This window comes from Pararge aegeria, chromosome 16 (assembly GCF_905163445.1).
Source record: "Pararge aegeria chromosome 16, ilParAegt1.1, whole genome shotgun sequence".
Classification (NCBI taxonomy): domain Eukaryota; kingdom Metazoa; phylum Arthropoda; class Insecta; order Lepidoptera; family Nymphalidae; genus Pararge; species Pararge aegeria.
This window is the reverse complement of record NC_053195.1, coordinates 8,780,260-8,798,641: the sequence shown is the minus strand read 5'-3', so window position 1 is coordinate 8,798,641 and position 18,382 is coordinate 8,780,260. Positions and strand designations below refer to the sequence as shown.

General features: G+C 33.6%; 2 protein-coding genes across 2 annotated transcripts in view; both read left to right on the top strand.

The window, feature by feature from the left end:
- Positions 1-509: 509 nt before the first annotated feature.
- Positions 510-4,411, top strand: LOC120630708 (DNA polymerase delta subunit 2). Its single transcript, XM_039899994.1, has 8 exons — positions 510-949; positions 1,355-1,476; positions 1,589-1,682; positions 1,906-2,057; positions 2,454-2,630; positions 2,764-2,835; positions 2,993-3,229; positions 4,263-4,411. Exons 1-8 carry the CDS (start codon positions 588-590, stop codon positions 4,373-4,375), a joined length of 1,329 nt encoding a protein of 442 aa, XP_039755928.1. The 5' UTR covers positions 510-587; the 3' UTR covers positions 4,376-4,411.
- Positions 4,412-4,913: 502 nt separating this feature from the next.
- LOC120630221 (activating transcription factor of chaperone) overlaps positions 4,914-18,382 on the top strand; it is a 31,508-nt gene continuing 18,039 nt past the window's right edge. Inside the window, exons 1-3 of the mRNA XM_039899362.1 lie at positions 4,914-5,070; positions 11,095-11,191; positions 11,457-11,599. Of these exons, the coding sequence (XP_039755296.1) occupies positions 11,491-11,599 (109 nt within the window). The 5' untranslated portion in view covers positions 4,914-5,070; positions 11,095-11,191; positions 11,457-11,490. The remainder of the gene's footprint in view (positions 5,071-11,094; positions 11,192-11,456; positions 11,600-18,382) is intronic.

The following is an 18,382-nucleotide window of genomic DNA, read 5'->3' as shown; positions in this document are numbered from 1 at the left end:
AATGAATGTTTGATTTCGAAATACAAACTATTAATTTTAATAAATAGTAGCTTTTCATCTGAGAAACTAGTAGATAATAAAAAACGGATTAAATTTAAAAGAAAATGTGTACCTGAGTGCTGTGGGTCACTTTTGATTCATTCAATGGGAAGAGCAGAATTCGGGCCGGTTCACCTTTAACGATTCATCTTTTGGGATAGTGTTAGCCGATGGCTAATGACCCAATGAGGTTGGATCGACACTGGGCACATTATGGCCGAGGTGGATCTGCTTCTGCGGACTAGTGTTGGCAGCGCGGAGTCGCTGGGGTTTTATTCAGTAAGAGCCTGACATAACCTCTGCATTTCCCTGTGGCGTGGGGGCATCCATGAGGATTTCACCACAAAAATATGGTTATAATAAAAAGAGGCGTTAGGCGTTGGACGGCACTGGCAGGCATTGAGTGTGTATCTGTGGCATTGATAATGAAAATCTCTGACACTGACAGATTATGACAATACTTCTGATTATTTAGGGAATTGGCGCCTTGGTGTGAAATTAAACGGAGCCAGCGAACGGAAAAACAAGCGAAACATAAGTTCAAAAATATGTTATTCAAAATAGAATCAACTTTATCTGATAAGAAAAGTACGAAGTTCGAGGTCCAAGAAATAGACCGGCCTACGATTGAATATACGGATACGTCTAAACGATTTTACGAGGCTTCTCGTGATTTTTCAAAACAATACGCTCATATTTATTCCGCAAGACTTAATACTTTCAGAAATATACTACAACCCGTTATTAATAAAAGGTGGGGTAGTAAATACAAGATTTTAAAGCTATGTGACTTGCGCGACAAAGGTACAACCTGTGTTATTATAGGCACCCTTTTCAAGCTTCAGGAATTAAAACCAAGTATATTGAAGGAGCTTTCTGATCAACTGGAGATTATTCCACAGCCTGCGAGGTTAGTAAACAAGATTTATATTCAGTATTATGATACTTGAAATCTTTTCTTTTAGCTAGAGGTTTGGCTCAATCAGAAAGCAGTAATATTGTCTCTATCACTAACACTTTTATGTATCCAATTTAGCTGTGGGGCTTTAATTTGGCTGATGATAATTATGAATTTGAATTATCATTATCATTTGTATCAATATCAATATCAATATCAACAGGTTATTGCTTATGAAAACCTATACACAGTCTAATGCATGTATGTATAGGTCTTCATAAGCACATCAAGTCTTGCGCTACTTGTGTCCAGCTGCATTTTCTGATTTGGGTCACTATTTCAGCACTCCATTCCTGCCAAAATTTTAATGTTCCTAAATAAATATTTGTTATAATTCATCATTGTTTTGTTACACAGGAAACACTTTGTTCATGAGACGGACAGTTTAGTGTTGGAAGATGAGTTGCAAAGAGTTAAACTATCTGGTGATTGTATTCATGTAAATGAAGTTGTCACAGGTGTTGTTGCTGCTTTACTTGGTAAAAATGATTGATTTATTATTTATTTTAAATGTTGGTTAAATTATATCTAAATCTTTATTGCAAAAATTGTAATGAAAGAAGAAGCAGTATTTAAGACTATTACTTTCAGGGTCTGAGGATGACAATGGTATGTTTACGATTAAAGATGTGTGCTGGGCTGGATGTAATTTACAAAAACCATTGCCAGTCTTAAATAATGACAGGTATGATACACTTTTTTTTTTTAAATTAGTGAACTAAATCTTCCTTCAGTTATATGTGTCAATAAATTATACCTTTTTTTTATGTGTTAAAAGAAGATGCTAATCATGTTTATTGTGCTTAAGAAGTGAGTTCTATCTGGTTTTAATTTTCATAATAATGTTTTATATTTAAGAAAAAATGTTATTATCTATTTTGGTCAAAACTTCATTTTGTTTTTTTTAGATATATAGTCCTAATGTCTGGTCTAAATCTAGCCTCAAAGAGTGGAGACCATTTGTTTCCCTTGAGTCTATTTATGGAGTGGCTATCAGGTTTTTGTGGTACATCAGAATACCAAGAGGAAGTCTCCAAAATTGTGCGAGTTATTATTGCAGGTATCTATTATCAACCACGATGACAACATTTAAAACCTGGGTTAAAAATTATTTTTATTCTTCAGAGATACATGATGCACCTTCTGAACAAGGTCAAGAGCTATTTGCTTTCAAGCATAACAACTATATAGTAAAGGTTTTTTTTCTATATTTTTATTACACTCTATTTATACCTGTAAAATATGAATAACTTAAGAGTAAATGTCTGTCCTCTAGTTAAGAGTAATTATTTGAATAAAGTCCACTTATATTTATTGAATAATTTTGCACAAGTTTAGATTTAGAGTTATTCAGAGTTTACATGAAATAGAAATGGGGCATAGTAGTGTTAAGTAGACTATTGTGGAAGTCTCATTATGCGAGTAAGTGATACTTAATAGAAGTATTTATTTACAGGTGGCATCTATGCAAATCAATCAAATGAGAATACACTAAATGAAGCAGATGTGATTGCAGCATCAGAAGTAGTAGACTCATTTTCAGCAGCTGTCAGTGCTGTCACACCATTGGATCTTATGCCTGGCTGTAAAGACCCTGCCAGTATCATGTTGCCACAGAAGCCATTCCATTATTGTAGGTTTTTTTGGTTCATTACATTTTGGTACAGAAATTTTATATGTTCACAGGTTCAATTTCTGTAAAAATAAAATTGTTTAGTGGAATTAAATTAATTCTTCTGTTACAATTTTTTCTTGTTTATTTTCAGGTTTGTTCCCAAAAGCCACACATTACAAATCTTTCAATCGAGTTTCCAATCCTTATGAGTGTGATATTGGAGGTAATTTTTTTTCAATTAAATATTAAAATCCTTAATTTTTTGAATCAGTTTAATCCAATGTTTGAATATGGTGATAGATGTTATTCCTATAAAAATCCTAATCTAGAATGTTAGATTAACCTTTGTGTTACTTTAAGTTTACGCATTGATTTTTCAGGTTTTGTATGTTTGGGTACTTCTGGCGAACCCATAAAAGACATAACTCGATACAGTGAGATTGACTCAAATTTAACAGCAATGAAGAAAACTCTGCAATGGCGTCATCTAGCACCCACATGCCCTGATACTGTGCCAAGCACACCTTGTTTGGATACAGATCCATTTACTATATATAATTGCCCTGCAATATATTATAGTGGTAACTGCAATGAATTTGCTACTGATGTTCATAAAGGTATGAATGAACGTATAAAAAAAAACTCCTATATAAATTCAAATTCAAAATTTCTTTATTCATGTAGGCCTATCTCAGTCACTTATGAAGCGTTCATAAATATTTATTTACATAATTGTAAGGGGATGGTGATGACTTCGTTCGCAAACTTAAATCTAAAGCTACAAGGGTTCCAAACGCGCCCTGGTATAAGAAGAGCCCACAACCAACTTAGCCGGGTAATTTTTTTTTTTGTTATCATCATCTCCCAATAAATTTATATTAAGCTATGAAGCTAGAGCAATTCACACCCAAGCTTTTTTATCGTTTAAGTAATCCTTAATATTATAATAGGATCTTTTCTTCTATATGCACCTTTTCTTGATTTTTCAAGGCAAGGCAAATGGTCAAACCATCAGAGCTTAATAATGTCTTAAAAGTTTGGTACAGCTTAAAGATTAAAGTTAAATAGCCTGGCGTGTACTCCGAGGCTTATTGCCTTGAGTGTGGGGTTAGACTGGAATTGGTTGCTCTATAGACGGGACTATGCGGACTTGCTGAGTTCATCAATTAGTGCACTTAGGAAGCTCCTTCTTCTTCTTTTTGGTTTATTGGTTCTGCGCGCTGAGCGATTGAACCATATAGGAAGCTCCTTCAGATATGTGAGAACTATGCAGTGTCTCATGGACTTATTTATAATTTTAAACAGAGTGAGCTTTTAGTCTTTAAGAGTAATGGTAGCTTGGTGGATGATGTTTCTGTAGTAACTATTACTGGAGCATATTGCCAAACAATTTATATGTGCAGCTTGTGGGTGTCATATACGCAGAGGGTATATAACGTCCCTTTAGGCGAAAATCCAGACTCAGAGGCACTTAACTTAATTAGTTTTATTTTGGGTTAGGTTAGTTATTTTCATAAAATAGTTCATAAGATAATTGTTACAAGCTATGGAGTTTTATTGCAAAATAAACGTTATTATTAAATACATAAAAATCAAATACTTTATAACATTTAATTTACGATTCATTATTTATGATATTTTTGTTTTTAGGTGATGAAGGACAAACCACTAGAATAGTATGCATTCCTGATTTTTGTTCATCTAAAACAGTGGCCCTGGTAAATCTTTCAAACCTGGAATGTTACAGCATGAAATTCGCCTAGGTTTTTTTTTTAAATTGAGAATAAAGAATACAAAATTTTAAATATTTTTTTTAACTAACGTATTTTCTGTCTTTTTAAATTCTAATTATGTACCTAATGAAATTTAAGTTATTTTGGCGTGATTTATGCTTTTGAAAAGGTGAACCGCCGACGTAGAAACCTTTGCGTACCTACCTTTATTTGTCAGGAATAAACATACTATTATAGTTAGATTATAGTCTAGTTTTAGTCATTAGCGCATACATGACAATTGCTCTGAATTGTAACTTTCCAATTTGGTATGTGTCTGTGGAAAACGTCTATTATCTGTGAACGAACAAGCTTCTGACAAGTGTCACAGATAAGCTAAAACTCCACTAATTGCGTCTCCAATGCCATTGGTTGCTTTTTATGTCAGCGATAACACTATTGGATAAAATGTATCGTGGTTCGTAAAGTTCGTGAGATTCCTCCAATAGTAAAAATGGCCATCAAGTGTATTGCACAACATTCAATATCTACAAGAAATTTTGTTTGACATCGAACCTACAAACATTGCTGAATACTGCATGTTGTCTCTTTCTATTACTCATCATGGCTCGCAACTAGAAAGACGTGTTATTTGTGTTTTCCTGTGATTAATTGCCTTACGATGGGTTTCTAGTTTTGAAACGTTTGCACACCTGCGTGTGCCTTCACAAGTTATAAAAAATGTTGTAAGTATTATAATTTTCTTATAATCACAGTCAAATGATCTAAGAATCCTAGTTGTGACTTGTGCATACCATAGCGTAGTCGAGATATTATGCTATGATTATAGCTTTCAAATTTATTTGCGTGTTGAGTCATTTCAACATGACATACATACGGTACAACCAAATACAGTTTCGTATTTCGGCAATCTCGGTCCTCCGACTCCTTCACAATAGCTATACGCATGGATGTATTTTAAAGGTTTTCCTTATAGATAAACTATAATTTAACCTGTTGGGTATACCCAATCTCTCTTTATATACATTAAAATATGTACGTATGTAGTGTACTGTAAGTTTTGGGTACACAATATTATAATTGACTATATAAAGATTATAATTGACATAAAAAGCTTTGATAAAATACCTACTATGGAAATTATGAAGAAAGTGGTATTACTGTATATTGATCGGAAATATGAATGATATACAGTTTTTTTTGTTCTTTGTCTTTCCCCAAAACTTAATTTCAAAATTTATTTTAATTCAAGTAGGCCTAAGTAGGTCAAGTTTTCAGTTCATTGTGGCTCTACCACTGGTTTGTGAAATGCAGATTTGGCAGGCTTGCTACTCAAAATGCCAAGGGTGCTTTTTCTGATGTAGGTACACACAAACCATATTGCAGCCACTAAATTTGCAAGTCTTTTAGTAGTTCTGTCCTTCCACAGTAGTGGAAACAGATAGTACTATTTTTATGTACATGCATGTTTAATAGAATTGACACCAATGTGTTCAAGTCTAATGTTGGTTAAAGCACTAAGTGAAAAAATATTTTATTTAAAATACTTAACATAATATCTCCAATATTTATAAACAGATGATTATAAATAAACATACAAAAACAGTAAATTTTTCTGTTAAATTTAGATTGGACTATAAATCTAGCACTTAATTGATTAAAGTTGTTAATAAAAGTACTGCTTTGTCTTTACCAACTCAACAATACCAATTAAAATTAGGTACTAGGTTAGTAATTATTTTGTAAAGCTTTCTTGAAAGCTTCAAGCTCGAAAAACTATACAAGAAAGTAATTTACATAGTACAAATTTCAAAGATTGATATAAGATATGGTCAGTTTTGCTAGGAAAGTTTGCTATATAATATATTTGTATCCCATTAACTTATTTAAACCCTGGCATTGATGCACTTTAAAGTGTAGTTTTGAAAGTTTATATGCTTTGAAATAAATTAGTTTTAATCAGTTACATGATCACCCAATAATGGCTCATTCAGTTTTAAATACATTTTTGTTGATAAATGTTTATTTCTGCTTGCAGAAAACTGTTTACATTTACAGCATAAATCTTCCTCCTTACTTGGTTGATATTAAGCTCACTAATAATTATTAAACAAATCAAATTTGAATGGCATACTAAAGTATAGTTGAAGTCTCAGATCACAAATACTTTCCATGATAGTTTAAGCACATGTCAAAAAAATTTGCAAAGTATATTCAATTTCCATTATGATATCAAATAACAAGAAAAAAACAGATGATTCAATAGATTGCAGTAAAGTATTTTATTAATATATTATTAATAGGTTCTTTATATACTTGAAAAAATAAAGTGAGGTAAAGGCCAATGTTCTTGATTGTTGACTGTTGTTGTTGACAGATAGATAGATAAACTCTGCAATAGCACACAATTAAAATAGATCTAAAAAACTAAATTAAAAATGTACTAATGTGGCCTTTAAGCTATCTGTCCCACAGATAACTCTTAATGTAAGAAGTAAATTATGGAAATGTAAGTGAAATATGTCAAACTAATAATACCTAAATAGCTTATACAAATATATAATATAAAGAAATATATATTTTATATTAGTAAATGAATTACCATACACAATCAAGTGTCTGGCAGGAATGTGCAACATTTTGTCATCCTTAGCCCTCAAATAGTACTGAACATTGCTACAAAGAAAGTTAATTCACTCTTTAATATAGGATAAAATAAAATAGAGTATAAGAGACAAAGAGTGTGCTGTTATGTAACCAAGAGTGAACCTGTTAAACATGATCAAATTTACATATACCAAAGAAAAACCATATACATTCGTTTTTCAGTATCTCCTGTTTATTGAGCATGGTCTCTGATAAATCCAAGTAAAAAATATCAGCATAATATAAAATAGGTAACAAGAGAGAATTAGCTAAGAGAATTTTAGTTTTTAATGGCAGAAAATAGGTCCACCATCTTACATATTTATCTGCACATCCATATGCACATATCAATCAACAATAACAATTTTGCAGCAACTAAAAACGATGATTGATGTTAGAAAAAGCAACTGCTGAGTTTATTTCTGGCTGCTTCTCTGTAGATTCTGCCTTCCGATCCGGTGGTAGAGTCACTACAAACAGACATACTTGACGTTTCAAAAGTGCTTATATTAGGCCTACTTGAAACAAATGAATTTTGAATTTTAAATTTTGAATTTGACTCAATTCAGAGACCTGTGAAACCCAAGACATTGTATTGTCCAAAATAAGTACAAGTTATCTGCACTATTCATTACCAGTGGCGTGCATAGAGGGTATGCACAGGGTATGCAGATGATATAAAATGAAGAAAATCTCCAGTACGAGTTATAAAAACTTAAGAATATTATAACTCTTAATAATAGGAAATTATATTGTGTGGAATAGGAAATTACATAGTCTATGTGTGGGTTGGTGTGCCTATGGGTGGAGTGGCCTTGATACATCAGTAATCTATTGATAGTACTTGTTATGCAACATTGTCCCATGTTAATGATGGTGCGACTTTGCTGTATATTTCTGTTTCTATTGAGGGAAGTGGCCTAGTAGTGGGACATAGCAATGCTGATGGTGATGGTATCTACATCATCTGATTTGTAAAATCGATTTTTTCAATAAACTATGTCACATGCAACTAGAAAGTACATATCAAATGTTACTATTGCCTATTATTGCAAAATATTTTGTAACATAAATTGACAACATAGCTTAGCAATGCAATATTTCAAAAGTACTAGAGCAATGATTTAATTTGTCATGTGGATGCTTTACGCATCTACCGAAACTGTTCATCCCGTTACAAAAAAAAAAATGGTTACACATTCTAGCTTAAGCATTCTAGCTTAAGCATTCTAGCTTAGCAAATACTTTTTTTTTAGCCTGAACTCTATTACTGTAATAAAATATAGCCTATGTTACTTATGGATTAAAAATAGCTTTCTGATGGTGAAAAAATTATTAAAACCGGTTAATTTGTTTCTGAGTTAATTAATTTTTTACAAAGAAATCTTTCCTCTTCGGAATATTAGTATAAATTGTGTTTTTTTATTTATTTAAGCTAAATTCTAATTTTGGTATCATAATTTGTTAAAATAATTGATTTCATGCAGGTTCAGAATAAATTGATTTAAGCAAAGACATGGAGTTTTTAATGATTAAAATATTTTTTTTAAAAATAAATATCCTTTTAAAATATTAAAAATATCGGCGATTCTAGCCTAACCTATTTTTTAAATGAATTGCATTTAGTGTGTGAAATAAAAGATCCCAATCTTAATTTCAGCGTAAAGCTAAAATTCAATTTAACAAGGCCTTATAATAATTATTCATTTATCTGACTGCCGCATGCCTGCTTCACAGTTCACTCGGATTACATCTACATCAGCGCTTACGGTGTCGTGTTTCCATGCAAATTCAAAGGGTCATGCGAACAAGTGATCGGCGGGCATACTTGTATAGTGCCGCTGCATGTGAGGGATCACACGCTATTACTGCAAATGGCCAATCATAATATGACCTGTGTGTGGGCAACCTAACTCAATGAAAATAAGATCAGTTGTAGATTAGGGTTTTTAATGATTAACCCCGTGTTTTGACGACAGACTGATCAGAATGCAGTTTTCACCGCCCCTCTTCCCGAGGGTTTCGGAGAATATAACGGGGATCGGAATGTCCTATGTGCTACTACGCTACGACCATCCACTCCGATCACCAATACGTCTACCCAGCGTGGTGATTATGGATAACACCTCCCGTGAGGACAGGCCTTTGGTCTAGCAGATTATTGATGATGATGTAGACAGAGATTTTCCCTTGCAAAATTTGGTAAAATAAAAATGACTTTACAAGATGAAATATTAACATCCTGTTTACATCATTCAGTTGGGTTTTGCACTTAGCATTTACCTGTTACAGTAGGTACTAAGAGTTCATGCTTTATAACATGATCTGCACTATCATACCATTGATCATTAAGTAAATAATTATCTTTTATTATTATTTACTTCTGTTTCTGCACAAAGCATGCTACTGACATCCATTATAAATATTATCAATAGGATAATTAGAATATAGAATCATGGCTGAACAAAGAAAACTAGATGTATATAAATATTTTCTTACATTATTTGCTATATACATACGTTGTTTCTTATTACTATTAATTAAATGTTGCTTTATTTTGGACTTAAGTGTATCTGTCGGCAAACCAATTCTTCACATAGGACATGAATGATCGTTAATTTTAACAGTTCGTTTATATAAGTACTATTAACTTAATTTAATATTGATTGTCAGATCCAGTTGATTGCACGTAATATGTTTAGTGATGAAGCAGTTAGATAAGCAATAATAATTATTGCCAAGCTAAGTTTATTTTATATGGGCTTGTTTTTCAGATGTCTAATTAATCTTTATTTAGGGTACGTTAATAAGGCGCCAGGAAATACATAATCATACAATATCAGTTCCTTGTTTATTAAAATCATTGTCTCATAAGCCAAGTTATGTAATGTATATAATAATCTTTAAAACTTAATTGGTGTCAAAATGTCAAATCATTAATGTACGGTACGCGCGATCTTATAGCGTGAATAAAATATGGCACGAGAGACGATAGTTGGGTATTAAGTATACCTATCTATTTTATTTAGTTTTTTTTACTATTTAGAAATGATATTGTACCTACATGATTTATGCGTGAACGTCACCGATAACAACAGGCCGGCAAGTTGTATCTGCTACTGGTATTAGGTAGATTAAATACAAACTTATTTTTGCCTTTTTAGTGTAACTTCGTTGGCGTAGAATTAATGATAATATTACGTGATATTAAAAATGATTGCCGCGATTCCTATGCTTAGGGAATTATCACCAGAAAGCTATGAAAGATATCTTTTAAAATAAAGGCCTTCATTTCCTATTTCACCTGTTTCTTTTCCCATGCTTTGTACTAATATTTCGGTACTTCCACTTTTGTAATCGTCTTGAAATTGAAATTTTATTAAGATCTACAATAGGGGCTGTAAAATTTTGTTCTTGTTGTTGGGATATTTACGAAACATAATAATCTTCATCAACTCATTACCGGCCCATTACAGTGCACGGGTCATCTCTCGGAATGAGAAGCTGTAGTCTACCACGCTGTATTGGATAGAAGCAGGCGTTACTTTGCGGAAATCCATAATAAACACACGTCGTTGTGAACATTATGGAGAACTCTCAGGCATGCAGGTTTCCTCACGATGTTTTCCTTCTGTAACGTTCCTGAGGGAATTGTCACAAAACGGTGCGGAGAGGAATACGACGCGGACACATTCATTTAGCGAATGCCGTTTATTCCTTATTATCTAACTACCTACATTACACTCCTCCACACTAATTAATAAATTATCTACATTTAATACATAACTATAACCATTTTTCCACTTACACTAACATTGTAAGTACTTAAAACTAGAATAACAAAAACTTAAATTTAGAACTTAACCTAGGGCTTCTTAATTACCTAATAACCGTTAAAGCAAGTGATATTTAAATTGCTTAGATTCAAAACGCATAACTACAGTCAGTGGCGCGTGCGGGGGCTCATACTTGGTCTCCACCGCTTTTTTTTAAATTACTAAACAAAACATTAAATTTGTAACATCCAATTATTTGATGTGAATTATTTAATTTTAATTTAAGTCAACTACAATATAATTTGAAAATCAATTTTAACTTTTCAGTGCCAAAATGGCGCCTTCCAAGGACATCCCTGTCCCTCGACAACAACCATCATCATCAACGGATCTCGACCAATTCCGATTAGACCTTGCATCTCTGGTAAGTACCAATTTTAATTTAAAATATAATTTCGATTGTGAAAAATTTTCTAACTTTGAGATCAATAACATAACTTTTTTTTAAAATTTAAACTATATCTCGGCTTACACACTGCTGTGGGGCTAGATTAGTGAAATAGATTCCGGGATATGAAGTATCTTATGTCCCCTTACAGGATGCAGGGTAGATATGCGCCAAAATTTGTCAGGACACTTTCCCGTCTATAATATTGTCTTTTCTTATTCTTATTTTGTAAATGTTGCAGTTTAACATCGAGTACAACATCAACAACAACAACAATGAGTTTGAGCGAATCATGGACGTGGTCGCTGGCTTCGGCCGACGGCCTTCTCACTGAAAATGAACGCTTTTTGCTGCACGACGTTGATCTTTTTAAAACCGATGAAGGTAACTAGATTGTTTTATTTGTGAAAGTGTGTTAGTTACTTACATTGTTGGGGTGCAACGAAGTGCAATTTTATTTTGAAACTAATTTATTACAAAAGCATCTATACATATTATTAGACTAGTTTTAGCAAAAACAGTAAATTTTACTGCGAATTTAGTACATTTATAGCCGATACTTTTTATCTCGAAAAACATTAGGGTTCGTTGGCATTTGTAGATTTTACTTCATACTTCCGCCATACCTTAACCGAGAAACACAATTCTTCTTTCACCGGAAAGGCTGCATTGTAAGTTAATTTTGCCAAAATTGCGTGAAGATCTGGTCAATATTATTGTTGGTATAGGAAATAACTCCTCAGCAGACAGCAGCGAACGGCTCACTTAAGTTACCTCACTGCTCACTTAAGTTGAAATTACCGTAAAATTATGAGAAAACTTTTTTTTTGAAGTTCTACCTGGCGTGAGCGTTAAGAATTTAAGTAGGAGGTCCCGGGTTTGATGCCCGGCAGGAGCAATTTGGGAATTTATAATTTCTGAATTTTCTCTGGTCTGGTCTGGGAGGCTTTGGCCGTTGCTGGTTACCGACGAAGGCGTGCTGCTAAGCGATTTAGTGTTCCAGCGCGATGTCGCGTAGGGGTATGACTACCAGAGTCACTAACAGATTAGCCCGCTACCATCTTAGACTTTCAAGTAAGATTGCAGTCAAGGGCTAACTTGTAGTGTATAAAAAAAAACTATGATATATAAAAATGATGTACTACATGGTTAAAGATAGAGAAGAAATAATTATTAGCTTCAAAACATCGCCGCTAGATACAAAAGTATATAAACATATCAGTATTAATTCGTATTTAAAAAAACACTTTTTTTATATAGCAGCAATGACCTTTTTTACTCATTCTAATCGGACATTTAGGTAGGAACCGAATTTTAGTAGTTATCTTTACCTATATCAACTAAGATTATTGTTGTTATATTATATAATTTATATTATTGTTTATAAGATGGTTTCTCTTAATATAACGGTTACTATTCGTTGAAAGTTATAAAATCTGAAATCGAAGTACATTAAATTATCCTTCAAGTATCCAAAGTGGTATCTATTTACTGTTTGATGAGACCATTTGCAGCGCATTATTAAAAATATATTTTTAAAGCATGTTTTTTAGTAGGTACTTAAAAGCTGTAATAAAATTCTAAAAAAAACTAAAATCTGAAATTGCTCTATTTGTTAGGTAAATATGCCACATTAAATTTTGATTTAATTTAACACACAATCCCAGCTTTATTTTAATTAAAATTAGCCTAATACGAGGAACACTACTGTAAACCTGTCTTCGTTATATATAATATGTTTAATTCTTTTCTGAACCTTATTCTTGCTTTAAGTTTTGGTTTTTCGAAAGTTTTATCAGGTATTGGTTGCAAAATATCTGTCAGATTTTCATACACATTTTTGCTAAACAGTTATAATTTAAGTTTAAATGGAACACGTTTGAATCTATAGTTTATACAAACAATCAAAATTGAAGTGTCTAGTCTGTGTTTTTTTGTATTGTATGTTAATAATGTATTGACCAAGCAATTGACCCAAATGATAAGTATCGTCTATAAACAGACACAGAGGTCTTGTAAGAAGCCGCCCTTATTCCATCAACCTGGGGCCAAGGAGATAAGCCTAATGCGTCTGTAATTATGCCGGAAACCACGATCTTCAGACCGGAAAGCAGCATTGCAACAATGCAAAGGCGGCTGAAATAAGCATGGCGGTAGTAGTTTCCCGGATAAGCTCCGTCAGAAAAAGCTCGTAGAAAGTACATCCATCGGTTGAAATGATGGTTGCAAGATATCTATCAGTTTAATTACACTGTATGACAAAACTGATAGATATTTTGCAACTTTCTATGTAGCGCTCGCATCTCCAGCTAACAAAACTCATTCCTTTACGCATTTAGGCTACACAGGTCGTACGCGGCAGGCAAATGAAGTTTTATTGTTTAAAATATGACAAGTAGATAAATCTTCTGGAAGACCCAGTCTCGTGGCCTTGATACACATTTAACCTATGTTAATTATATTATAAATAAATAAATATACCACGACAATACACACAGCGCCATCTAGCCCCAAAGTAAGCGTAGCTTGTGTTATGGGCACTAAGATAGCTGATGAATATTTTTTTTATGAATATAATACACATAAATACTTATAATATACAGATAAACACTCAGACTCTGAAAAACATTCATGTTCATCACACAAACATTTTCCAGTTGTGGGAATCGACGACCACGACCTTGGACTCAGAAAGCAGGGTCGCTGCCCACTGCGCCACTCGGCTGTCAACTTATGGCTGGCTCTTTCATACGACTTTTACCCTACTACAAAAACATTAGTTTCTATATAAAAAAAATGTTCAAACTAACCTACTTTCCACTTAATATAAAACGCATTTTTATGTCGAACATAATAAAAAATTAAAAGGTGTATTTCGATCCTCATATTATGCATAAAATATTAGTACTTACAAAATATTAGGCAGACATTTCTCTGTTCTTCTGTGTTTTTTTATCAGAAATTAGCGTAAACAACTAATACCTGATCTTTCGTTACGTTGAATATGCGCGAAATCGAAGTAATAATTTGTTTAGTATGGTTAGGTTAGGTTACTTTGTTGAATGACTTGCAGCGCGTGGATTTACTGTTAGCAGGATCTGATTGTGTAAACAGCCCTTCGGTTTTCGGAGCTATGTGCGGCGCCCACTGCCACTTTAGCTTTGCGACTCTAGCTACGTCGGTAACACTGGTTCACGTAGAGATACTCCAAGCATAACTCCATCAACCGCTGACCGTCTGCCCATTGCCACTTCAGCTTCGCGACTCGCTGAGCTATAACGTTTGTTGGATAAATATCGATTGTTTAAATTACCAATTGTATTCAGACTTTGGGCTATTGTAATTATTATTGTTATCGTATTGTAATTCTAAGAAAATCTTTAGTGGTCAGTCAATTATTGGTTATACGTCTATGTTATTTGTCAATTGGGCCCAATTTAATTCTAATCTCATGTGTTTGGTATCGTCTCGCATCTTGACAATGAAGCGTTTCCATGACCTATTTATTTATTTGAAGTCTTCAGGTTCACACCTAGAGTCAATTTATTAGTAGGAGTAGGAATCAATCAGTCCATATTTAGAATCAAACGTAAAACATGTATCAATACAGTAGTAATTTTTTGACATGTCCATTTATAAGAAAAAAAAAACTAATTAAATGCAAATCGAACTCGCATACAAAGGGTTCCGTACCATCGTATAATATAACAAAGGTTCTTTACAAATACCTTTGTGAAGGAAACAAGAGAGGCGCTGTGCGAATATATAAAACATAAGCTGTCTTATTTTAAATTATTTTCAAATCTTCGTTGTTAATAAATATGACCAGTATTATCTTTTTTATTAAATTTGCATGTAACCATTTTTAAATTCTCCATTTTTGTGTTGTTTTATTGGTTGTGAAAGACGCAATAAAAATACACACTCATGTTTCAATTCTCTACCAATACATAAACAGTCCGCTAACAGGAGGGAGCCAAAAAAATGTTACACAGAAGAAGATAAGTTAACTAAAAATAAAACCACTGTCACCACAAGGCTTACCTGTGTCGAAAAAAATAATCTTTTTATTCCTCTACAAGTTAGATCTTGACTGCAATCTCACCTGCTGGTAACTTATATATAGTTCAATCTAAGATTGTAACGGAACCTGTTAGAGTATAGCAGTTATATTAAACGGTATGGTTATCGGTTTCTACGCGACATCGTACCGGAACGCTAAACCTCTTAACGGACGGTCTTTGTAGTTACCAAATCAGCCAGGGCCGAAGTCTCCCACACGATCAGACCAGAGAACATTCAGAAATTATAAATTACCAAATTACCCCTGCTGGGGATCGAACCTGGCCCCTCCCACTTAGAACCACAGCGCTCACCGTTGTGCTAGAAAGATTCTCAAACACCAACATCAATCACAATAGCTCTGCTACACACCAACACCGACGGCCGATTGGCGCAGTGGGCAGCGACCCTGCTTTCTGAACCAAGGCCGTAGGTTCGATTCCCACAACTGGACAATGTTTGTGAGATGAACATGAATGTTTTTCAGTGTCTGGGTGTTTATCTATATATTATAAGTATTTATGTATATTATTCATATTATAATTATTCATCAGTCATCTTAGTACCCATACCACAAGCTATGCTTACTTTGGGGCTAGATAGCGGTGTGTGTATTGTCGTAGTAAAGAAAAAACAAAAAAAGCTTGACTGAAATGTAACGTAAGCAAAGTTAGAAGTTAAACACCTTAAGTGTAATCAAGTCGTACATAAGGGCTTATTTCTTTATCTCATAGTTGAATCCAAACTGTATGGAATTTTACCGGCCGGTTCGGGTGACCTTACTTCGGGATAGTTCCACTGACATTGGCCATTATTTATGTCTCTATTTAACATACGGCTAATTTAAAACCAACATGTTCGTGCAATGCACTTGCGCTATTTTTAATTGAGGTGATTGATGCCTGGGCAAGATATCTGAGACAATAACCCACACTTATATTATAAAAAGTGTATGTTTGTCTATCTGTTTTTACACCAATCTTGATGTAATTTGGCACATATACAACTTCCAGCCTGTAGATGGACATAGGATACTTGGTTTGAAAATAAAGCGTTTGTTTCAAAAAGTCGTTCTGTGCACGACTTTTTGGGGATGGTTTGATGGTCAATAAGGGATCATCGTATTTACACATATACTGGTTAAAGCGAACCTGTATGATGCATGCATGAATATTAGTTACAATTTATTTCAGTAAATTGTAATGCCATGTACTTGAAATTCGGAACAGCCTTTTGCCTATTTTCCTAAAAAAGTAATACTTATTTTCTTTGCTATGAAGCAAAAATGGGAGTCAAAGTCGTTTAGTTAATACGACTGTAGAATACTACGTATTTACATATTTGAGGCTGACGCCATTATGATTTTTGTTTCAGTATAAGCCAGTTTTATAGGGACGGTGTAAGAATTCTAATGATACCTGTTTTTTTTTATCTAAATCTGTTCTGTAATTTAGAAGTTATGGTGGAACAAAGAAACTAACATACGTTCGCACATAAATACAGACATAATATATTACACTCCTTTTTTGTGAGGTCGTGTTGAAAAGGTTTATTTATTTGTTTAAGGTACGGAACTGTTGGTTAAGTGTGTGTCGTACAACTTGGCCGGTTTTTTTATCTACTTCCTCCATGGTCATAAAAAGCGATATCTAAGCTCACGACGTAGGAACAAATGAATCACAGTGATGTTAACATTGCAATGTTATGATTTCAATTGAAGTTCATTCTTACACGCAAAATGATTACGTTCAAAATGCCTTTATGAAAATATAATAAAAGTTTCTATGTTTTTTCTAGGTCTAGAGTATACTGTTCACTTAAGAGCGTGACATGGACTCGAGTTCAGAACTAGCCTAAATTAGCTCAAATAAAAGTAAACATAATTAAAATAATCAGTAAATGTATAAATATTAATATTTTGTCAGAATTCTACTCAATCATGAAATTATGCAGCGGATAACAGCGTTCAAGAATACAAATAGAAAGAAGCTATAGTAATAGTATATCATATTTTTAAATATATAATAATAATGATTCAATAATATATACATATAGACTCAGGGTCAAAACAGGGTCGTTAAGAACATTCATTCATTTGGCGAGTCGCTGGCGAGCGGCCTAGTACCGTGTATTTTGAAACTCCCTACAAAAGACCTATGTCCAGCAGTGGACGTCAATAGGTTGAAATGATGATGATGATTAGCCTCATGCTAAACCTATGCCTCAGGTTGATGGACACAGGGCGTCATTATGTAGGACATGTTTCTTTCCATGCGAAGTGTTTAAAGGTGATAAAATTTCGCATATTATTCATTATCATCATATCAACCCATTACTGGCCCACTAAAGGGCACGGGTTCCTCCGACAATGAGAAGGGGTTTAGGCCGTAGTCCACCACGCTGGCCTAGCGCGGATTGGTGGACTCCTTTTTTTTATATATAAATAAATAAATATACTACGACACTACACACATCGTTATCTAGTCCCTGATGAATATGTTTATTAATTATATACTTATAATTTTATAAATTTAAAATGCATATAAAAACTTACTTCTTGTAATATATAAAGATCATACCCAGCCACTCAACAACATTCATGTTCATCACACAAACCTTTTCCAGTTGTGGGAATCGAACCCAAGGCCTTGGACTCAGGGTCAAAACAGGGTCGTTAAGAACATTATGTAAAACTCTCTCAAGCATGCAGGTTTCCTCACGATATTTTCCTTCACCGTTGAAGCAAATGATATCTTAATTGCTTAACGCACATAACTCAGAAAAGTTAGGGCTTGGTGGGATTCGAACTCGCCCTCCGAAAGTGAAGTCGAAGTCCTACTCACTGGGCTACCACGGCATTAAATCTGAAATTTTAATCTAATTTTGGTTTGCTTATCTTCTAAAAATTCACCTGATTACGAATGATTGACTTATTCAGATCTACCAATCAATTCAATTGGAAAATTCTATAGCCGGGATTAGCCCCTTAAGACTTTACAATAATGCGTATCGCAATTTAATCAGCATCGGTATGCTGGGCTAAAGACTGTGGCTAAAATATTACTGAATAATATTAAAAAACTTTAAATAAAACACAAGCGGTTG

What these genes read in the sequence shown, in the direction of transcription:
- LOC120630708 (XM_039899994.1), top strand. Translation starts at nt 588, where the DNA reads ATGTTATTCAAAATAGAATCAACTTTATCTGATAAGAAAAGTACGAAG. An exon ending in TGTTGTTGCTGCTTTACTTG is followed by an intron (nt 1,477 to 1,588) that starts GTAAAAATGATT and finishes TATTACTTTCAG; the next exon opens with GGTCTGAGGATGACAATGGT. An exon ending in TTATGAGTGTGATATTGGAG is followed by an intron (nt 2,836 to 2,992) that starts GTAATTTTTTTT and finishes TTGATTTTTCAG; the next exon opens with GTTTTGTATGTTTGGGTACT.